The sequence below is a fragment of the Protopterus annectens genome, chromosome 17.part0 (genome assembly GCF_019279795.1).
Source record: "Protopterus annectens isolate FY-2018-M chromosome 17.part0, PAN1.0, whole genome shotgun sequence".
Lineage (NCBI taxonomy): Eukaryota > Metazoa > Chordata > Ceratodontiformes > Protopteridae > Protopterus > Protopterus annectens.
The window spans coordinates 831,025,264-831,050,048 of NC_056751.1; the positions used below are offsets into that span (position 1 = coordinate 831,025,264).

At 40.5% G+C, this 24,785-nt stretch overlaps 1 protein-coding gene across 2 annotated transcripts in view; it reads left to right on the plus strand.

Moving 5' to 3' along the window:
* Window positions 1-24,785, plus strand: part of DENND5A (DENN domain containing 5A) — a 1,739,423-nt gene that overhangs the window by 1,216,926 nt on the left and 497,712 nt on the right. For both annotated transcript variants that reach the window (XM_044059112.1, XM_044059111.1), the window contains 3 exons: window positions 12,351-12,444; window positions 13,315-13,446; window positions 13,598-13,750. In XM_044059112.1, the coding sequence (XP_043915047.1) occupies window positions 12,351-12,444; window positions 13,315-13,446; window positions 13,598-13,750 (379 nt within the window). The remainder of the gene's footprint in view (window positions 1-12,350; window positions 12,445-13,314; window positions 13,447-13,597; window positions 13,751-24,785) is intronic.

Sequence of the window (24,785 nt, forward strand, 5' to 3'; positions counted from 1 at the left end):
ACTTATTTTAAACAGGTGGCCACAAAAACCCTGCTATCTGCAAGACAAATGCTGCAAGCCTTGGGGTTCATGACCTCCTGTATTCTTCTAATTCCATATGCAAGACTGCATATGAGGAAACTTCAGTGGTACTTAAAAAGTTTATGGAGTCAGCATTGTCACAGCCTGGAAACAATGATTCCTATCATTCCTTGCCTGCAACTAGAGTTCCTATGGTGAACAGAGGCCTGCCACCAAAACAAGGGACTGCCATTCACACCACCCCCTGCCGCCCAAACCCTAACTACAGACGCATCAGACTATGCATGGGGGGGCTCATCTGGCAGGGAAGTGCATTCAGGGCAAATGGAGCCCAAATCAAATGCACCTTCATATCAATCAAAACGAAATGCTAGCTGTACAGAATGCACTGACAGCCTTCAAGGACTACCTTCATCCAGGACAACTAATGGTAAAGATGGACAACACCACAGTTATGTGGTACATAAACAAGCAGGGGGGTACACATTCCTACTCCCTCTGCAGACTAGCCATGGCATTGTGGAACACGGCCTTGAGCTATCAAGTACAACTACAAGCTCAATTCCTGCCAGGAAAGCTGAATATTTTGGCAGACGAACTAAGCAGAAATCTCATCGACCCACAAGAATGGAAACTGGAACCATGGATTTTCAGCATGTTGACACGCAAATGGGGGAACCCAGAAATAGATCTTTTTACCTCACCCCAGAACTACCAGTTTGATAGATTTTGCACAAGAACTCCTCACAAAAAAGCCTGTAAAGTGGATGCTCTGTCCTTCAGCTGGGAAAATCTGTCACTCTATGCCTTTCCCCCTCTGCCTCTACTTTCCAAGGTTCTACTAAAAGTCAAACAGGACAAACCAAAAATTATTTTGATTGCTCCAGACTGGCCTCGCCAACACTGGTACCCACTCCTACTCAGTCTGTCACAAATTTCTCCATGGCACCTGCCTCAGACACCTTCCTTAATGTCTCAGCAGAACAAGCAAATTCTGACCCTCAGCTCCAAACTTTGAATCTTGCAGCTTGGCTAATCACTTAAATTTCCCCTTAGCATCCCTCAGCAAACATGTGATGGATGTCATTTTGGAAGCGAGAAGACCTCGTACTAGAAAATCTTATGCTGATAAATGGAAAAGATTCTGTGCCTGGAATCAGTCTCAAGGGATAAGCACAGCAGTGCCCAATTTACCTCAGATTTTGCAATACTTAACTGAGATACTTCACAAGAGCCTGTCTTTTTCTTCCATAAAAATCCATGCCTCAGCCATTTCAGCTCATTACAACACAGAACCCCCCCCCCCCCTCTTCTCTCATCCTCTGCTAAAGCAGTACCTTAGAGGGGCCAAAAACTTGAGACCACCCAGGAGAGCTCCAACCCCTGCCTTTTGGTGTAACCTTGCATACCTTAAGAGAGCACTTCCACTGGGAATGCCAGGACTATCCTCAGTCCAAAAAGAGACTCAGGGAATTTTTAGATTTGCCTCAGCACAGGCCTCTAGCTATACCCCCTGTCCTGGATATTGTAGATGATGTCTTCTTGGAGTCCAGTCTTACTCCTGACACCTTACCACCAGCTCCTAGAAAACCTGGCAGGTACTACAAAGTACCTGACTCTCACAAATTTCTCTTTAGGAATCCTACTGCGGATCCAGAGACCATTTCCCAGGGACCTAAAGGCATTAAGGCTACTACAGCCAAATACCCTACCCTTTCAGACAGGGATGCAAGAGCTTTAGGCAGATGGGGTAAGAAGGTATGTGCCTCTACAACTCTTGCCATCAGAGCTTGAATTGCCAGATGTCCTTCAAGAATGCAACTGCAGTCATAACATGTGGGTTGTCTTGCCTCAGGCAGCCCTCGGTCGGCCGGATTCCAAAGTCTGGGTCCGACGTCGGCTGATGTCGCATTTCTCTCCGACGTCAGAGTGGCTGAAGTACATAAGCATCAGCCGACGCCATTTTCTTCAGTCTTTCTTGCCGCACGGTGCCCGAAGCAGAAGCAGTTAGCAAGTGCCGGTCGGTCAGCTCCTGTATTCTACGATACCGAAGTCATCAAAAAAGCTAAGTACCCCATTGGGGACCTTTTCTTGCCTCAGCCGATGTCAGAAATTACTGAAAAAGTTAACAATTGTCTTTTTTGTGGTAAACAAATACCTCATAAGGATTTCCACTCTACTGCCTCCCTTGCCTGGGCCCAGACCACACGCCTCGGCCTGTGTAGCCTGTGCTCGCTTCAACAAGCGCACTCTCAGGCGGGCGGAGTTCGCTGAAGATTTTTTGATAAATTTGCTTACACCATGCCGTGGATCTTCCGACATCGCAAACTCCCAAAGCGAAAAGACCGGGACCGACATCCTCGGCCCGCATCTACCACCGGCCTCGCCAAAACCTAGTGCGAGTGCTCCGGTTCCCTCTGAGACGTCTCCACCGCCCGAACCGAAGACACCGCATTATCGACGACTCCGATTCCAGACATTACTCCGACGCCAGTTATAGATTTTCCTCCGGATACCGAAACCGAGGAAATGCCCGAGACCATTGCTGTAGACAAGGTCACTCCTGCACGTGGAGCTGCCAGGCCTCCTATGGCCATGTCTATTAAGGCCTACACTAGGGCTAAGGCAGCCAGCAAAACAAAGCATATTATTTCTAAATCCTTACCTCAGCCTACTCCAGAGACACAAATTATGTCCATGGCTGCTGATTTAATTTCCATGATAAGAGGTTCACAGGCCCATCCTGAGAGAGGATTCCAGCCCCCTCCTGATAAAAGGCCCCGGGTTGAACCCTCTGACCCTACTCCTTCAGATGAAGATTCTGAGGGCTCTGTCCACTCTGATAGCCAGGAAGAGCTCTTTCAGACCTATGAGGACTCAGATGCAGAAGATTCCATCCCCGGCCTCCCTCCTGAGGATATTTCTTTTGGGGAAGTTCTGCACACCATGAGGGAACATTTCAAGTGGCAAGGTCAGAATATTCTGATTCTAGGAAAGCCTTAGACTTTGCTTAAGAAGCTTCAGCACAGGCCCTTAGCTATTCCTCCTGTACTTGATGTTCTGGATGATTTGTATTCTGACTCTAGTGCTACCTCTGATTCTCTTCCTCCTGCTCCAGCCAAGCCAGACAGGTATTACAGGGTCCCAGAAACTCATTCCCATTTATTCAGGGCCCATACTGCTGATTTGGAAACTATTTCACAGGGGCCTAAAGGAGTTTCAGCTTCCACCTCAAAAAATCCTTTGCCCTCCAACAGGGAAGCTAGGTCATTAGAGAGATGGGGCAAAAAGGTTTACACATCCACTACCTTATCTATGAGAGCTTTAAATTGCCTTTTTCATATGTTACAATATCAGGATTATCTGTTAGAAGATTTACAAAAAACATTAGCTACTCCTGATCCTTTAGACAGGAAGACTTTGCAGGAAGCTGTACATAACACTCAGCAAGTAAGCAATCACTTCCTGCAGTGTGGATATGATGCACTGGAAGCTTCATGTAGGGCAGCTATGACAGGGGCAGTCATTCGTAGACATGCTTGGTTAAAAGATCAACCTCTACCAGATCATGTAAAAGCAAAACTTCTGGATGCACCTTTGGAAAAGAACAAGCTTTTTGGTGCAAATGCTAAGGATGTGTTAAAGACCATCGAAGAAAAAGCAAAATCAGTTCAGACAGTGAAAGATTTCCTCCAGGTTCAACCACCCAGATTCAGTAGGAATTGGCCTTCAAAAAACTGGTCCTTTCCTAATCCAGAAAAGTTTCAAAGGGGTAAGAACAGACGTGGCCGAGGAAGAGGCCAATACAGAGGCCCTTACAGGGGACGACAATGGCAGCCAGGAAACCAAAGAAGTGACGCAGGGATTTCACCTGCTGCACAACCACAATCTCAATGACTTTCCTCTACTACCGCCTACCAGGGAACAACTAGAAGCTCCCTTGGAAATTATCTCTGTTTGCAGAAAACTGGCACAGACTGACAAAGGACAAATGGATTTTGGACATTATAGACCGAGGGTACAGGTTTCATTTTCATACCTTACCAAGAAAACAAGGCATGCCAAACCTACCACAAAATCAGAGGGCAGAGGCTATCAAGCAAATCACTCTGCTGACTCGGATGAAAGCAATAGAAAGAGTTCCACAACAAGAACAAGACCAGGGTTTTACTCAAGACTGTTCCTTGTTCCAAGAAAAGAATCTCAATGGAGACCAATACTGGACTTGTCCGCATTAAACACCTTTCTCATAGTACCAAAGTTCAAAATGCTGACTCTACAGCAACTCCTTCCCATGCTGGGCAAGGGGTCGTGGCTGATTACTCTGGACCTCAAGGAGGCATACCTGCATGTCCCTATCAGACACAGCTGCAGAAGATACCTCAGATTTCTTGCAGGGCCAGAGCATTATCAATTCTCAGCATTGCCATTTGGCTTATCTACTGCGTCCAGAGTATTTACAAAATGCCTGGCTTCAGTAATTGCTCATTGCAGGCTCCAGGGTATACAAATTTACCCGTACCTGGACGACTGCCTCATACAAGCGGACGACAAATTGATGTTGACAAAACCTGGATTATGTCATACGATTACTTCAAGCTCTGGGATACACAGTCAACTTCCAAAAGTCAAGACTGCAGCCATCCCAGCAAATAATCTTCTTAGGAGCCAAACTAGACACAGACTCTCAGATGGCTTACCTGACAGAAGACAAGCAAGAGAAGTTAACTCATTATTTCAAAGGTCTAGCAAAACTCACCCAGATGACTGCAAGGAGATTCCTACAGGCCCTGGGTTACATGGCATCCTGCATTCTCCTGGTTCCTTTCGCAAGACTACACATGAGAAAGCTTCAATGGTACCTAAAAAGCATTTGGTCTCAACACAGCAACAACTTGGAGACAATCATACCACTAATTCCCTGCCTACAAAAGGAATTCCTATGGTGGGCCTGGCTGAGCCAGAGAAACACAGGTATGTCATTCAAAAAACCACAGATAACACAGTCCATGACTACAGACGCCTCAGACCTTGGATGGGGGGCGCACATGGAAGGCAGGTGTATACAAGGACAATGGTCTCCAAAGGAAACACATCTGCATATAAACCAAAAGGAAATGCTGGCAGTAATGCATGCCATAGAGGCCTTTCAACACCAACTCCAGCAAGGCCATTTAATGATACGGACAGACAACACCACTGTGATGTGGTACATAAACAAGCAAGGGGCACCCACTCTTACCCTCTTTGCAGACTGACAATGCAGCTTTGGGAGAAATCGCTGAGCCTAAACATCCAGTTACAATCCCAGTTTGTTCCAGGAAAAGACAATGTGTTGGCGGACAGCCTAAGCAGGAATTTCACAGATCCACACGAGTGGAGGTTACATCCGGCCTTCAGGCAACTCACTTCGACATGGGGCAAGCCAGAAGTGGACCTATTTGCCTCTCATCTCAACCATCTTCTACCAAAATTCTGCACAAGGACATACCATCCAAAAGCTTGGAAAATAGATGCCCTCTCATTCAACTGGAACTCCCTAACAATCTATGCATTCCCACCTCTGCCACTGATGACCTCAGTATTACTAAAGATCAAAGCAGAGAGACCCAAGGGAATCATAATAGCTCCGGACTGGCCAAGGCAACACTGGTACCCACTACTACGGAGCATATGTCACACCAGGAGGTGGGCCCTTCCCCAATGGCCTCTACTTCTGACGCAGCACAACTTCGAAACAGTGCATCTAAATCTTCAGACACTGCAGCTAACAGCCTAGGAGATCCCATAAATAACTTCAGCCTATCTCTCTCCAAGGAAGTTCAGCGGATACTAACAGAGGCTCGAAGACCATCCACCAGAAAGGTTTACTTAGCAAAGTGGAAAAGATTCAGCAATTGGAATAACAGCAAGGGACATGATGCATCATTGTTGAGCATCCCACTCATCTTGGAATATGTGGCAGATATGCTACAGAATGGCCTCTCATATTTTTCCATAAAGATACATGCATCTGCTATTTCAGCTAGATACAACACTGATCCTCCTGTTTTTTCACACCCTTTACTAAGGCAATTTCTCAGGGAAATCAAGAACATTAAGCCACCAAGAAAGGCCCCAGTGCCAGCCTGGGACCTCAATTTTGTCCTAGAAAAACTGACTCTACCCCCATTTGAGCCAGCAGCTTCAGTTGACTTGCAGTTTCTCTCATGGAAGACAGCTTTCCTGTTGGCAATTACATCAGCAAGAAAGGTTTCGGAACTACAGGCCCTAATGGCAATACCACCCTTTATTATTTTTCACAGAGACAGGGTTTCATTAAGGACCAACCCTACCTTTATGCCAAAGGTGGTATCTAGGGTTTCTTTAAATCAAGCCATTCATCTGCCTGCTTTCTTCCCCAATCCTGAGAACAAGGGGGAAAGACTGTTGCATACCTTGGACATTCACAGACAACTTCGTTACTACCTGGACAGAACCAAGGCCAGTAGGAATTCTGAACAACTTTTTGTAGCTTACGCCCCTGCAGTCCAAGGAAAAGCAATTTCAAAACAGACTATTTCAAAATGGATTGGGCTTTGCATCAGATTCTGTTATTCCTTTCATGGAAAGACTGTTCCAGCCAATGTCAGACCACATTCCACCAGAGCTACAGCCACCTCTACAGCATTCTTAAGAGGGGTGCCTACTAAGGACATTCTAGAAGCTGCTACATGGAGCTCCGTGCATACATTCTCCAAACACTACTTTCTCCCTCTATATTCCAGATCCAGAGCAGGCTTTGCTTCAGCAGTCCTGCAGGGTTTGATTGCCATACCATCTTTTTCCTAGAGCATTCCTCCTCCCCCAGCTAAGCTATGGTATTCTACCCACATGTTATGACTGCAGTTGCATTCTTGAAGGACATAGTACAGTTTTGTACCTACCATAAATGTAGACGTCCGATAGACATGCAACTGCAGTCGGATTTTCCCACCCTCCATACCCCTCTATGCCTAGGGTCCACTCCTATCCCTGTTTCTCTTAGCTGGGGATATCTGTTATGGTGTATTTGTTTTATTGCTCATTTATTTGTTTGGAATCCTGTTTGTCTTCCAATTTGATTACAGCCTTCCTTGGAGGGCACCTGGCATCTGGGGCAAGAAACACTGAAGAAAATGGCGCCGGCTGATGCTTATGTACTCCAGCCGCTCTGACGTCGGAGAGAAATGCGACATCAGCCGACGTCGGACCCAGACTTTGGAATCCGGCCAACCGAGGGCTGCCTGAGGCAGGACAACCCACATGTTATGACTGCAGTTGCATGTCTATCGGACATCTACATTTATGGTAGGTACAAAACTGTACTTTTCACATATTGAAGTGCCAGCAACATATTATAGAACTAATTAAACAAAAAATGGTGTTACTTCCAGATTGTGGAGAAAATAAAGAATTACAAGAGTTAATGCATTCTGTAAAGCAAGTTAGTAAACATACTTTGCAGTGTGGGTTGTAATGCCTTAGAAGCATCTTGCAGGGCTGCTGTCACTGGGTCTGTACTGAGAAGGCATGCTTGGCGAAAGGAACAAGTGTTGCCTGATCATGTCAAAGCAAAATTACTAGATGCTCCATTAAATCAGGACGTTTGTTTGGCACAAAATCAGAAGAAGTTCTTAAAAAGATGGAAGAAAAAGGTAAATCTATGCAAACCGTCAAAGATTTCTTACAGGTTCAGCCACCTAGATTCAGTAGGCATTGGTCTTCAAAAAACTGGTCCTTTCCAGTTCCTCTCAGGCCTTCTCAGTCCAAACCCAGGGGAAACAGACCACCAAGACTACAGTCTCAGGGTATGCAGAGTTCTAAACAATGGAGTGTTTCCACCTCAAAACCAGGGAGTGGTAAGCCACCCCCATGTGGAAAAAGTTCACAATGACTTTCCAATTATCCTTTCCAGCCATGCCCAAGTACTTGTGCCCCTAGGAGGAAAACTCGCCCTTCATGCAAAAAACTCAATGTTCATTACTCAGGACCAATGGGTTCTAAACATTGTATCCCAGGGATACAGATTCTACTTCCACTCACTGCCAACTCCAAGTGGGTTGTCCGACCTTCCTCCAAACCAGTGGGCAGAGGTGCAAAAGAAAGTACTTTCCTTTTTCCATATCAGGGCTATTCAACCTGTTCCAGTAGAACAGAGAGGACAGAGTTTCTACTCCAGACTGTTTCTGGTGCCCAGAAAAGAGGGCTCTTGGCACCCTATCCTGGATCTATCTATTCTCAACACCTTTCTGGTGGTCCCAAAATTCAAAATGCTTACACTGCAACAACTTCTTCCTATGCTAGCCAACGATGTCTGGTTAGTCACCTTAGACTTAAAATAAGCTTATCTGCACATCCCCATAAGGGAGTTTTGCAGGAAATATCTACATATCAGGGCAGGCTGTATGCAATATCAGTTCTCTGCATTTCCCTTTGGCTTATCTACTGCGCCCAGAGTATTCACAAAATGCCTGGCTCCAGCCATTGCATACTGCAGACAGAGAAATATTCAAATCTACCCATACCTGGACGATTGCCTGATTCAGGCGGACAGTCAGGAATTGCTACTTCAGCACCTGGCATTTGTAAAAGGACTTCTAACTTCACTGGGATGCACCATCAATGAAAAGAAGTCACAACTGGTGCCTGGCCAACAAATTGTATTCCTGGGAGCAAGTTTGAACACACCTTCCCAGATGGCATTCCTCACTCCAGAAAAGCAGGTTCATTTGACAAACTTTTTCAAACTAATGGCCAAGAAAACCCAGCTATCTGTAAGGAAAATACTGCAAGCCCTAGGGTTCATGGCCTCATGCATTCTGCTAATTCCATATGCAAGACTGCATATCATAAGAGGACTCTTCAGTTGTACTTAAAAAATCTTTGGTGTCAACATTCTCAGGACCTGAAAACAGTGATGCCTATCATACCTTGTCTAAGGCCAGAGTTACTTTGGTGGGCAGAAGCATGCAACCACAACAAGGGACTTCCTTTCACTCAACCCCTCGCTGCCCAAACCCTGACAACAGACGCATCAGACTATGCATGGGAGGCTCACATGGCAGGCAAATGCATTCAAGGTAAATGGAGCCCAGAACAAATTCCCCTGCATATCAATCAAAAAGAGATGCTAGCTGTGCAGAATGCCTTGACAGTCTTCAAATACCTTATCCTTCCAGGACAGCCCCTGATAAAGACAGGCAACACCACAGTTATATGATACATAAACAAGCAGGGAGGAACTCCTTACCCACTCTGCAGGTTAGCCATGGCTCTGTGGAACACAGCCTTGAGCATCCAAGTTCACTTACAAGCTCAATTCCTGCCAGGCAAGCAAAATTCACTGGCAAACGACTTAAGCAGAAATCTACTGGAACCCTCACGGGTGGAAACTGCACCCCAACTCATTCAAACTTCTAACCCAGAGGTGGGGAACACTGGAGGTGGACCTGTTTGCCTCCCCTCAAAACCACCAATTGAGCAAATTTTACACCAGGAACCCTCACAGCAGAGCCTGAAAGGTGGACATATGTCCAATATGGAAGCAGTCCTTTACATGGGAAAACCTCTCAATTTATGCCTTTCCTCCTCTGCTCCTCCTCTCGAGAGTACTACTCAGGATCAAGCAGGACAGGCCAAGGGCAATCCTTATTGCACCAGACTGGCCACGCCAGCACTGGTACCCAGTCCTACACAGTCTGACAGCAGTGCCACCCTGGCACCTACATCACACACCTTCCCTGCTCTCTCAGCAAGAGGGACAGATTTTGCATCCACAGCTGCAAACTCTAAACCTTGCAGTCTGGCTTATTTCCTAAATGCACCACCGGCATCCCTCAGCAAACAGGTGCTGGACGTCATCCTTGAGGCCAGAAGGCCTAGTACTAGGAAATTCTATGCTGAAAAGTGGAAAAAATATTGTTCATGGAGTCGGTCTCAAGGAAAGGACACAGCTGTGCCCAGCTTACCTCAAATCCTTGATTATCTAGCAGAGCTGCTCCACAGAGGCCTATCCTTCTCATCCATTAAGATTCATGCATCTGCCATCTCAGCTCATTATAATACTGAGCCTCCTTTCTTTTCTCACCCTCTCTTCAAACCGTTTCTGAAAGGAGCTAACAATTTAAGGCCCCCTAGGAGAGCTCCCACCCCGACCTGGGACCTTAACTTTGTATTGGAGAAGCTCACACATCCCTCCTTTGAACCTGCTGCTTCAGCAGAGTTCAAATTCCTCTCTTGGAAAACAGTCTTACTTCTAACTATTACTTCAGCAAGAAGAGTGTCTGAGTTACAGGCACTAATGGCTGTAGAGCCCTTCATTATTTTCCATGCTGACAGGGTTTCCCTTAGGACTAACCCTTCCTTTATGCCCAAGGTGGCATCCACTGTGGCTCTAAATCAATCCACCCACTTGCCAACCTTTTTCCTCAATCCTCAGAATAAAGGGGAAAGGATCCTGCACTCCTTGGACATGCACAGACAGCTCAGGTTCTACCTTGACAGGACTAAGCCTTTCAGAAAATCTGACCAGCTGCTAGTCAGCTTTGCTACAAGGGCAGAGGGCAAGGCCATTTCAAAGCAAACCATTTCCAAATGGATAGCGCACTGCATCCATTTCTGCTACAAGCACCATGGAAAACCTACCCCTCTTGGAATCAGAACTCATTCCACTTGAGCTACTTCAGCCTCTACAGCATTTATCAGGGGACTCCCTACCAGGGACATCCTAGAAGCTGCAACCTGGAATTCTGTACACACCTTCACCAAGCATTACCACTTACCTGTTTTTTCTAACTCCAGAGCTGGATTTGCTACAGCAGTCTTACAAGGCCTGCTAGCCAGTCAAAACACCTCTTGACTGCCTCCACCCTTCCTCAGCTTTGGAAATCAACCCTAGTGTGATGACTGCAACAGTGAAACATGAAGAACATAGTACAGTTGTGTACACTTGCCATAAATGTAGATGTTTGAGTGTATTCACTATTGCACTCCTGGTTTCCCTCCCTCCATCCCCCTGTTTTTTATATCCTTTCTACCTGTCCTCTTTATGGCCATATTTTATAGCAGGGGAATTTACCTTTTACTGGTGATGTTCCACACCAAGTAATAGCTTCCTATTTTGGGGGCTCCTGACATCTGGGGCAAGAAAAACTGATGTAATGGCATTGGCTGCATGTTTTATACCCCTGACGACCTGACGTCATGGAAGAGGCAACAGCAACTGATGCAGAAATCCCAAGACTCTGGTATTCAGGCTGACTGATGGCTACCTGCAGGCAGATAACCCAAGTGTGATGACTGCAACAGTGAATACACTCTAACATCTACATTTATGGTAAGTGCACACAACTGTACTTTCTCATCACTGCCTAGCTCTGAAAGAACTAAACTGGCTCGAACACACACACCACCTAAACCTAGTTCATCTGTCTTCTGAACCTAAAATGATATATACACTTGATATTTGATTAGCCTTCAAATCTGTCCTAAAAAGCTACATCCCTACTAGAGCCCTCCACTCTGAAAACAAGCAACTCCTAACTGTCTACATTCCAAACAAAAGAGTCAGACAGTGCCTATACGTTCATGCTATCTCCAAGCTCTTGAACTCTGCCAACAGACTTTACTACCATTGAGGGCTGTAACAACTTCAAACACACCCTAAAAATATATTTTCTTTGTAATCAGACCTGCCTCTGCTCTTTCCTTAACAAGTAAACTCCATTCACTGTCTTGAGCCTTTCCTTTCTACATCTGGAGATCCCTAGACCATGAATTTCATCCACTAACCATTACCGTATCGAACTAAGGAACTTTATGTATCTCTACATCCTACTCCACATTTCAAAGCATATGCTTGCTTCTAATATTCTGCTTCTCTGCCTGACCCTCACTCTTTACCTTAATCCTACCTGATTAAAAAAAAAGTTGTAATCTACCACATTACTTTTATTTAGTATTGCCTGTCTAGTACATGTATTGTATCTGCCTCTCTGTACTTATTTAGTATTCATTAGTTAATGTGTGCTTTAATTACTTGCTTTTGTCTTGCTCATGTAAAACGTTTTAACTTTCATGTATTATTTGGAGCTTTTCTTCCAGGACCTCCACTGAAAATGGGTTCTTGACCCAGTCAGACTTTCCAGTAAACAAATGTTAAATAAATAAATAATAAAAATAAATACTGTTACTGCCAGTGCTTGTTAAAATGAATTTCTTGGAAGTAAATCTGAAAAAAGGCTTGAGTGTTAAATTGACTACTGATTTCTGCTGCTTCTAATATTTTAATGTATATTTTACTGTCACAGGTGGACAAAGAGAAATGTGCCAGCACACTGGCGACGAAGGGACAAGCAAAAGCAGCACACTGAGCACTTGAGGCTCGACAATGACCAGAGAGAGGTAGGTGCTGTATTATTGGTCACAACGTATTGCCTTTACAATAGTCAGATGAAAAACATTAATGTCAAGAATCTCAGACTGGACATGGCCAAATGTAAAAAGTGAAGTAGCTTTTTTACTGAAGCTGCTGAAATGCAAACATCTGTTTCAACACAGGTTCTGCTTTATTTATTTTGCTTGGTTTTTATTGCATTTAAAATGTAAACATGTTAAATTGGTATATTTTATTATAACTTTAAACCTGGTTATGGTCTTGTGCCAAATTAAGTGTATTTGTTACTTTTGAAGTAAGTGTAAGTAATATACCATTAAAGTTGGACATAACCATCTACCATATAAAAAAAACATGAATTACCGATTTTGTTACATTTTATTTTGTTGATAAGGATGTACCCTTGAAAATTTTCTTGCAGCTGAAAATTCATGCCATACTAATTCCACAATGCCTTACTACCTAAATTAATGTATAAGCTAATGTGTTTCCATGATAAATGCATCAACAAGAGTGTCTATCAGAAAGACAAGTTGACAACTATATTTGGTAGGTGCCATACATTATATGAAGTGTAGTGTCCTGTATAAGACCTTGTTAAAATAGCTCCAGCCACTGAAAATTCCCATTCACATACCCAGGTCTGCAGTATGGCCATAATCTTATACAGCTTCACTAATATGCAGTCATGAATACTGAATTCACAGAACGGTTTTGTTCATTTAATGACTCTGCACACAAATAGGAATTTGCCCTAATATTTGTGAATAGTTAATGTAATGCCATGCATTTCTAAAAGATTGTTCGAATCCATTTCTTGATTCTTATTAATTCTGTGTTTCCGTCATGTTGTATTGTTTTTTCTAAATTTTTTTTAGAAATACATACAAGAAGCACGAAGTCTAGGTAGTACCATTAGACAGCCAAAGCTTTCTAACCTGTCTCCATCAGTAATAGCCCAGACAAACTGGAAATTTGTTGAAGGACTGCTAAAGGAGTGTCGAAACAAGGTAGGTTTTATGTATTATGCATCAAAGAGAAATACATTTTGTGTATTATTCCCTAGAGAGAAATTTGTATATTACTGTAAAGATCAAGGAAATTGTCAATTGCTAAAGTTACTCATGATGTTTTGTTCATTTTCTTTTCTGCTGACAACAGACTAAAAGGATGCTGGTGGAAAAGATGGGTCGAGAGGCAGTAGAACTAGGTCATGGTGAGGTCAACATAACAGGTGTTGAAGAGAATACCTTAATTGCTAGCTTATGTGATCTCTTGGAGAGGATTTGGAGTCATGGCCTTCTAGTTAAGCAGGTACAAAAACTATGATTTTAAGCAGATGTTGCAGTTAGATACCAGAGTTACAATGTGATGTAAAATGGCATACTTGCATGGCTACACAGCACATTCTTTTATAAACTGCATTAATGTATTTATTTGTTAACCAGGTAAGTGAACTAGTGTATTTTACTTTTTTAAGCCACTGTCTGGGATACTGACAGAAGAACATATACATAAGTTGTCAGAGACAAATTTTAGTTATGCTGTCAGACAGAGGAGTAGAAATGACCTTGTAAAGTGAGTAGTGCAGATATGTACAAGTAAACATAAACTAAAACTTGAAAGTGTTTTCAAATCAAGGTATGCTTAAAGTGGTGCAACAAAGCCTCTGATAGGTAGGTAGCTGAATAAAGAGGTTGGTGACTGGGAAAGTAGGTCGTAAATGGAGATGGTAAAAGATGTAAGTCTGTTAAAAAAGAGGATGAATGTAAAATTAAGTTATAGTCACAAGTTATTCATCACTTGTTTTTGAGAAGGCAGAGTCTAGCAATTATTTCAGTTTTCTAGATTTGATGTTCTAGCAGGGGTGCTGTAATAATTCAGGAAACAATTTTTACTTAGTCTGAATTAAGCAGTTCATAAAATGACTGCCTTTTAGCAGCATAATGTTAGTGGAAGTTTTAAAGAGATTGTTGCTCTGTGTAGTGCATAATGGTACATCACATTGTTTCATATTAGGAAAATCTTTTGTGGTGCAGTAAAGGTTACATTTATTGTGGTGCTATATGTTGTTAAAGACTCCATTTGACATAAACGTTTTTATTGATTTAGAATACAATTCTTCATACAGATTAAAGGCATTATTTTCCTAAAACAAATAGCATCCACGATGAGGGCAACAAAGGCCCTGATTCTTAAAGAATCGGGGCTGTTTTCCGGAACCTGTCAAATAAGAACTTTTGCCCTGAGTTGACAACAGTGCACCTGGCAAATATATGTGGGTCAGAGATAAGACAGTTCAGTGGAGCCACAGGTACTTATCATCAAGGAGGTACATGGGAAGACTCCCTATTAATGTGATTCTATAACATTCTGCATTATAGAGCCACATTATCTATGTAGAGCATATGCAGACTTATGCCTACATATCACAGCACCTTCTAAAGTCAGATGTACATACAGCTACGGAGGACTGAGACAGTGTACAGTATGATGGAAATACTGATGAGGGAAGGATAATGGATCTGTATAGTGAAAGGGTGTGGGGAGAGAAACAATAACAGCCATAGTACAACACTGACTGCACCTGAAATTTCAAAAAGGTAAGTGTGATACACTTGTTTGAGATTGTGTGCATGCTGTTCAGGGATTGTCACAGAGTCTATATCATTGTAAATCCAAGAAAACGGTCGAGTCCAAACAGGCTGTATTAACTTTTATTCCATAAAACCAGGTAAAATGGTGATAAAACTGTGAGCGCTTTTTGGATAACCCTTCATCAGACAATGAAACAGCATTCATGAAGTCTATTTAAATACATTTAAAAACACAACCACCAATCATCTCACTGCCCTCATTTTCCTAAGGGGTGGTCTTAAAGGTATACATGTATTCAACCCTGGTGGATGATTTGCTGCTAGTTCTATAATCCAGTGTAGTTCATTACACTCAGTGACATTCACTATGCCCTTCCCCTTTACTCATATGAGTAACTTGTATAACCATAAGTTTAAAGGTGTGTGTTGGCTTCTTAGAAGTATGCACATGCAGAGCATTATGTTCATCTTTCTGTCTAATACTGTATAAGTGATGTTGTATTCTAATTTTCAGTTTACACTTGGTTTCCCCTACATAGTAACTGGGGCATGATTGACACATTGCTAAATATACCACTTTTTCCGTGTGGCAGTCTGCATATAGTTTAAATATATATTCCTTTTTGTTTATGGGGTGAATGTAATGCTCTGTATGTGCATACTTCTAAGAATCCAACACGATGATTGGTGATTGTGTTTTTTAATGTATTTAAATAGATTTCATGAATGCTGTTTCACTGCCTGATGAAGGGTTATCCCGAAAGCGCTCACAATTTTATCACTATTTTACCTGTTTTTATGGAATAAAAGCACAGCCTGTTTGGACTTGACTGTTTTCTTGGATTTACATTGTTTTTTTGGCAAGCAAGTCCTTAAGGAGAGGACGAGAGAAATTTTCATTCACTGTTTTGTTCCTGGAGCTCTTTCCTTTCCACATGGCTGAGCAAAGAACAGAAGATACTGAACTTGGCTACCACCCTCACAAACTGCAACTAAACACAAGTAAGGATATGTTTAAATTTGATATGGCGTCAGACCAGAATCCCTTGCTTAATATTGATTTAAATAATGAAGGAGCCTCCACTAATTTATGTTCTGTGAGTGAGAGAAATGACTATGAAACCTTTAATAATCTGTTAAGCTCCTTTGATAGCTTGGCATGGAAAATGAAATGGTTGCAATGGCAGAGGTTTCATATGGAGGCCTGTTTGCAGTTTAAAATAGTACCAAGAGGCATGAAGGTACTATGTATGCCAGCACAAGGAGAGATGTTCCCTGATTTACTTGCACGCTGGCAACAAATTAATATAGAGATCATCATTATATGCAGCTCTTGATAGAATATTTCTTTCCTGTTGAGCAGTTATTATGCAGTGATACAGAGAAAATACAAAAACAACTGGAACAATATACTACTGGGTTCCATCAAAATAAATATGCAGAAGCTGTCAGTAGCATCAAACAGTTTGAAAACAATTTGCAGGCAACTAAAATTAAGAAAATCCATAGGGACTATATCAGAATTTTCTTAAGGGACAAATCTTTACCTGGCCGAGGGAACCACAAGAAAGAACTGGTAACCTGCAGCGTCCTCGGATGGTGGAAGGGAGAAGGTTAACATCTACTCCAGGTCAGAAACAATGAAGTGAGGTGAATAATTCGGATGTGACACCTACAGAGGCTTTGCCCTCTGTAGAAGCAATGACCAGCATGGTGAATCATTCGCAGAATGTGGAGCCAGTAAGCTCAGCACAATTAGACAATTTACAGCTAGGAGCGAGGCTTAAAACTTCTAATTTGATAGAAATGGGGAAGGGGTTGAATTTTCCCACTTTCCTGGTACCAGTGCACAAGAAGAACGAACATCAGAGAGGCCGCTCCCAACAGAAGGAAGTGAAGAGATGGAAAATAGTGGACTGACTGTTGTTGGTGACTATAATGTATTTAATTTATCTAATGTGGTTTTAACCCCAGAACAGCTACAAGTTTTGGGGAAAGGGCTGACTTTTATACAGAGCAGAGGCTCGAAAGTAAGTGATGTTATTTTAGATTTGCATATGTTTGGGTGCAATATATCACTGAGGGAAATGTATGGTAGTAATATGAATGTACCAACAAAAACATCCAAGCACTTTTGTACCAATAATACACCCCACAATACAAACTTTTGTAAGGACATGTGAATTTGAAATTAGAAATTATTTTGATAAAAGTTATAGTAAATATGATAACTTGAATGCTTCTGAAAAGTAAACATTAAATTATTTGATTGAAGATGAACGTATTGTAATTACGTCAGTGGACAAGGGTGGGGGTGGTGTTGTTTTGAATATTGCAGCGTATACCTCAGCACTGAATGATTTACTTAAAGATGTACAAACTTATTTAAGTGTTTCTCCTATAATGCTGAGAAATTTCATCTGTAAAGTGAGAGCAAAATGTGAAGAACTTAAGGGACAGGGGTTGTTAGAACACGATTTGTTAGACTTTTTTCATACAGAGCATCTTGTGACACCAATATTTAAAGAGCTTCCAAAAATCCACAAAATGTTGTACCACCACCCATGAGACCGGTAGTCTCAGGTAGGGGGTGGATAACAGAACATTTATCCATATGGGAGGAAACTGAACTGAAAGTAGTGATGCAGTATTACCCACAAATATTAAAAGACACAAGGCACTGTTTGAGTATGTTATCGGAAGTTGCAAAAAACGAAACAATGACCAGTCTAATAATGGTTACTCTTGATGTTAATAACCTCTTTACTGTTATTAGTAATAACTATGGCCTAAATGCGATTAGGGAAGTACTAAAAGTAAAGAAAGTGTCTGATGGGAGAACAAACCAATTAATTCTGGAAGTTCTACAACTCATACCTGAAAATAATGTATTTATGTGTAATGGAACATACTATAGGCAAAAACAGGGTGTGGCTATGGGCACACCCTGTGCAAACTCATACGCTAACCTAGTGTTGGCGTATTGGGAAGAAATTAATGTATGTATTAATGATCAATGGTGGAGTGAGTATCTACTGCATTATGTTCGATTTGTGGATGATGTTTATATTTTATGGCAACATAGTGAGGATGAACTTAAAAGGTTTGTTAAGCATTTGGAGACAACCACTGATTTTTTATGGTTTACAGTAAAAAGTGATTTCAAATCTATAGATTTCTTGGATGTAAGAATAACCAAAGATGTATGTACTGGTATGTCATCCTCTGTATACAAGAAAGATTGTTGGAGCAATCACTATTTGGAATTTTCAAGTATGCACCCTAGACGTACTTTTAAGAACATAGTAGTGGGACAGGGTTTACGTACATCGAGATTATGCACAGAAGCTAACTTTGAAAGAGAGCTGGAGAGCTTACAGAACCATATGGTACAAAGGGGCTATACAAACAACTTGATGCAAGAGGGGTTAGAACTAGTGAAGAGAGATAGAAAGGGAAAGGCTAGACCATGGTTCAAAGCCATGAGAACAACACAATGATACAAAAAAAGTAATAAACATAGGCTTATGCTACAATATAGCAGCAATATCAATGGGGTTTGTGAAATAATTAAACAAAACTGAAAAATCTTAAGTGAGGATAGACTCAAAAATATAGTGGATAAAGAACCAAGCTTTGGCTTTAGACGTAACAGCAACTTAAAAGACATGTTGTGTAAAGAACCAGGAATGAAAAATAAAATCAGGTTAACATCAAATAGAACAGGTACTTTTCCTAGCAGGCACTGTAAGACTTGCTTTATGATTACTGATAAATTAGCTTTGTTCACCCCATAAACAAAAAGGAATATACCGACTCCAAAAAAGAAAAAAATGAATAATACCAGGAAAATAAACTTCTGCTCCACTGGAATAAACTTCTCCTTTATTCTCAAATGTTCCAAATGAGCGCTTTCGTCTGCTCAAGCCAGACTTCATCAGATAAAAGAGTCACTGGTACACAGTATTTATATATAAAATAACTCAGTTAATAATTCAATTAAGTTCACATCATTAATTACCTTAAAGGTGTATTGTATTCTAAATTTGCAACCTAAAATCCACTCAAAACAGTTTGAATCAATCGAGTGACTATAAAATTTCTAACATAAAATAAACTTTTCTTTATGCATAAATATATATTTATATATTAAATAAAATTGTGTAATTATGTACATAGAAAACAACTAAAAAGTATCATAATATTCATTTCCATCAAATTTGAAAAGTTTGTGTAATTATTCTCCTTATATTTCTATGATGCTATAGTACAATATCCATTTTTATCAAACATTCATTTTGGTTTACAAAAGGAACTAGAGACTGAGAATATATACTGAATCTGGTTGTGTTTATATACATTCAGAAGATATATGCCAATCTAAGATAGGACTGGTGTGAAAAAATTATTAAACATTAAACACTACCCGCCTTGCCTTCCAAGATAGCCTTAATATTGATGTATTCATTTAGACCAGGTCATATGTTGGACCTGAGTCTCAACTGCCATCTTTTTTCTTTTTGTAATAAGAGGTTCTTGTCACCTCCCCTACTGTCCATACTAACCAGGTCTAGGATACTGAATTTAAAATCTGGGGTAGAGTTGCAGGTCATGGTGTGTTTGTAAAGAGCACTAGTTTCCTTCTTAGTTCTGATGTCATTCCTATGTTCGTAAATTCTGTCCCTTAGTGCTCTTTCAGTTTTGCCCACGTAATATGAGGAATAATGTTGACAAGTGGCCAAATACACCAACATCCTAGTCTGACAATTACCCCTGCAAAACTTAATTCTACTACCCAGACCATTGTTCAAGGTGATGTTCCCTGCCTGGTTAATATAGGAACACTGTGTACACCTGCCACATGGATTGGTCCCCATTTCATATCTCCGTGTAGTTACCCCTCTACCCAAAGATTCCTTAAAATTCATGCCAACCTTGTGTATGAATATGGGTTTGTTCCCAACAACTTCGATTATATCACTATTAGTTTTTAAAATTGACCAATTGTTTTGCAATATTTGTATGAAGTGGTCCGAAAAGTTGTTGTATTCAATGATACATGCCCCTAGAAAATCTTTAGGCTCATCAGATATTTTATCATTGATTATCAAATGCTGGCCAAGCAACGATTTATATCTAGTACCCCATCCCTTGTATACCTCACTCAAAATCTCTCCTACCATTTTCCTTGGATAACCCCTATCGATTAATTTTTCGCCCAGAAAAATAAATTCTTGCAATAAATCATCAAATTCTGAGGTCATCCTAGCTACTCTGACTGCCTGTCCTTTAACAATACTTCTTTTTTGGTAATAAGGATGCTGGCTGTCAAAATGGAGGTAGCTATTACACCAAGTTTGTTTCCTGAAAGTCTGTGATTTAAAACCCTTTGCTGTTTTCGTGAGTGTGATGTCCAAATAACTGATACTACTCTTGTGTATTTGGTGTGTAAAAGACAGGAAAGTCGTCGACCTGTTGATATGTCCTATAAATTCTTCTAACTTTTCCAACGTCCCTTCCCAAATTACAAAAATATCATCCAAAAACCTGAGGTATGTTTTGATGTAACCTGGTTCTGAAATATGTATCTGTTTTCCCATTCCAATAGAACCAGGTTGGCATAAATGGGGGCACAAGCTGCCCGCATAGCAACACCACTCACCTGCTTATAATATTCGCCCTCAAACACTATGTAGTTGTTGTCTAACACTACCTCCATTAGTTCAAGGGTCAATATTTTTTTCCCCACGGGCAAATCAACAGTTTCCTCAAAATATTCAAGGCCCTCACTTCTAGGAATGCAGGAAAACAGGTCCTTTACATCAATTGTGACAAAAAGACTAGTTTCAGACCAAAGGTTGCTATGAATTTTTCTTAAAAAATCCCATGAATCTTTTACCAAATGATTCTGGTTGACCCCAATGCTTTTAATACTTTGATCTATAAAAACAGCTAATGGATGCGTTTTAGATTTCCTTGCTGAAACAATGGGTCTGAAAGGAGGCCTTATTATTGTTTTATGAATTTTTGGTATACCAAAAAACCTGGGAATAATTGGATGGGTTTGTCTCAAAAAATAGTATGTTTGCTAATCTATTCGATTTTCAATCAAATATTCTTCCAAAAGGGAGTTTATCCTACTATACGCTATTTGTATCTCGTTGTAGGACACTGTGGTATAAGTACTGTCCTCTGTTAAAATTTTCGTTAAAGCATTGTTGTAATCCTCACAATTGAACATGACAAGTCCCCCACCCTTGTCAGGCTCCATAAATCTAATGTTGACTTCCCTTCTTAAGCTCTCTAATAACATTTCTTCTTCCCTATTCAAATTATGTTGTACCGAACCCCTCCTGCTATTACCATACTTTTCATAAATTTCATTGTTGACTATACTTTCAAAAGCACTGATGACTGGATGAAGTGGGGGATTAAACGTGCTGCTTCTTACCATTTTTTTATTATTGTTGTTGTCTCCTGATTCCGTCTTAGAATCTTTTTTATTATTTTTGTTATGGATCAATTTCAAGTTTAATTTCCTGAGATACAATTTGAAATCTATCAAAATATCAGCTAGATCTCCTTTTTTAGATTTAATGAATTTGAATCCCTTAGAGAATAATTCAAAATGCTTTTTGTCCAACTCCATATCAGTATAATTGTATACCTTGAAACCCCCATATTCAAATAATATACCATCGGGGCCCACCTTTATAGTGTCTATCTGCCCCTTCTCCCCCTGTTTTTCCAACCAAAATTGTTCCCAGTGAAATTCGAATGGGGTTCGACTTCTGGGAAGAATTGAGCCTTGCTGGCCAAACGGACAGATCTCCTTGGACCTAAAAAAACTTCATTAGATCCATTAAAAGAATCTAATTCATCTAAACCTCTGTTAGAACGTCCCCTATTCCCACCGTGATCTTTCCTTTCAGAAGGATGGGACCTGCCTGTATTAGTTATTATACCTGGATCCTGATGGATTTCTAACTCCCCATTAACCCTTTCAGAATGGTTGTTCAGGGTGTGAAAAGGCCTAGGGTAACTCTTCCCGTTAATGTATTGCTCCTTGTCCCTAAAGAATTTATTTTGCTTTCTCTCAAAAACTTTTTTGACCTTACTGTCCACTCTCTTCAAAATCCTCTCATACAAATCTTTGTACTGTTCAAACAACACGTCCTTGATTATGTTTTCATGAAGACCATTCAGTTCAACTAACAAGTTGTTTACCTGTACTTCGTTGTGTTTGACTAACTTTAAAACTAATGCAAACCCACATTCATCAAAAAAACTGTAAAAATCCTTTAAAACATTCTCAGTATATGTAATTCCAAATGGGTATTTATAAAATCGTAGTCCTTGAGGTACTATTTTACTACTAAGGCATTGATGTAAATAACTATTTTCTATCTGCAAACATTTATATTTGTATAGCAATTTTTCAAAGTTATAAATCATGTCCTTCAAAGTAAACAAGTTGACATCATGAATGCTTTTAGTTTTGCCATGTATTGTATCATGGTTAATATGACAAACATTTTCAAATACATAATTCTTTTCTAAAATGTCACTAAAACTGATAGAGCGAGTCACACCTTCACCAGCGTCAATTTGCTGTAAAACAGGTCCAAAAACCTGATTCTGAACTTGCGACAAGGCGCTAGAAACAGTACCTGAAAGAGTCAAGGGTTTAGTTCGCTGAATAGATTCCCTATTGTCAGCAAGAGAAACTGTCTCTGTTTCCTTCTGGGGTAACGGAGCGCCTGTATTCGCGTTTCTTCCCCTGGCCAGGTCCTCGCCTTGGTTGTTCCTCCTTCCACCATAACCCTCAGTAACGAAGCGTGGAGATGACGTCACAGGCTGATTCGGACCCTTGGAGAAATTCTGGCAACTGGCAATAGCTCCCTCTGCTGGTTCCCCTTGACTGAACATCTCTATCAGTCTAGTTAAATCCCCACGAAGGGATGAAATTTCATCTCTTAATTTTGAAACTTCATTTTGCGTTTGAATCAAAGTAATACTATTATCAAGTACATTGTCCATCCCAATGATGGTAGAATCATTGAGAGACTTCTCCATAACCGACACCAGTGACCCAATTAGAAAGTTCTAAAACAACAGTTAACACCAGAATTCTTCCAGCTGGTACAGAAGAGGATACCGACTCCAAAAAAGAAAAAAATGACTAATACCAGGAAAATAAACTTCTGCTCCACTGGAATAAACTTCTCCTTTATTCTCAAACGTTCCAAATGAGCGCTTTCGTCTGCTCAAGGCAGACTATAAAAGACTCACTAGTACACAGTATTTTTATTTAAAATAACTCAGTTAATAATTCAATTAAGTTCACATCATTAATTACCTTAAAGGTGTATTGTATTCTAAATTTGCAACCTAAAATCCACTCAAAACAGTTTGAATCAATCGAGTGACTATAAAATTTCTGACATAAAATAAACTTTTCTTTATGCATAAATATATATTTATATATTAAATAAAATTGTGTAATTATGTACATAGAAAACAACTAAAAAGTATCATAATATTCATTTCCATCAAATTTGAAAAGTTTGTGTAATTATTCTCCTTATATTTCTGTGATGCTACAGTACAATATCCATTTTTATCAAACATTCATTTTGGTTTACAAAAGGAACTAGAGACTGAGAATATATACTGAATCTGGTTGTGTTTATATACATTCAGAAGATATATGTCCAATCTAAGATAGGACTGGTGTGAAAAAATTATTAAACATTAAACACTACCCGCCTTGCCTTCCAAGATAGCCTTAATATTGATGTATTCATTTAGACCAGGTCTTATGTTGGACCTGAGTCTCAACTGCCATCTTATTTCTTTTTGTAATAAGAGGTTCTTGTTGTCACCTCCCCTTCTGTCCATACTAACCAGGTCTAGGATACCGAATTTAAAATCTGGGGTAGAGTTGCAGGTCATGGTGTGTTTGTAAAGAGCACTAGTTTCCTTCTTAGTTCTGATGTCATTCCTATGTTCGTAAATTCTGTCCCTTAGTGCTCTTTCAGTTTTGCCCACGTAATATGAGGAACAATGTTGACAAGTGGCCAAATACACCAACATCCTAGTCTGACAATTACCCCTGCAAAACTTAATTCTACTACCCAGACCATTGTTCAAGGTGATGTTCCCTGCCTGGTTAATATAGGAACACAGTTTACACCTGCCACATGGATTGGTCCCCATTTCATATCTCCGTGTAGTTACCCCTCTACCCAAAGATTCCTTAAAATTCATGCCAACCTTGTGTATGAATATGGGTTTGTTCCCAACAACTTCGATTATATCACTATTAGTTTTTAAAATTGACCAGTTGTTTTGCAATATTTGTATGAAGTGGTCCGAAAAGTTGTTGTATTCAATGATACATTCCCCTAGAAAATCTTTAGGCTCATCAGATATTTTATCATTGATTATCAAATGCTGGCCAAGCAACGGTTTATATCTAGTACCCCATCCCTTGAATACCTCACTCAAAATCTCTCCTACCATTTTCCTTGGATAACCCCTATCGATGAATTTTTCGCCCAGAAAAATAAATTCTTTCAGACCCATTGTTTCAGCAAGGAAATCTAAAACGCATCCATTAGCTGTTTTTATAGATCGAAGTATTAAAAGCATTGGGGTCAACCAGAATAATTTGGTAAAAGATTCATGGGATTTATTAAGAAAAATTCATAGCAACCTTTGGTCTGAAACTAGTCTTTTTGTCACAATTG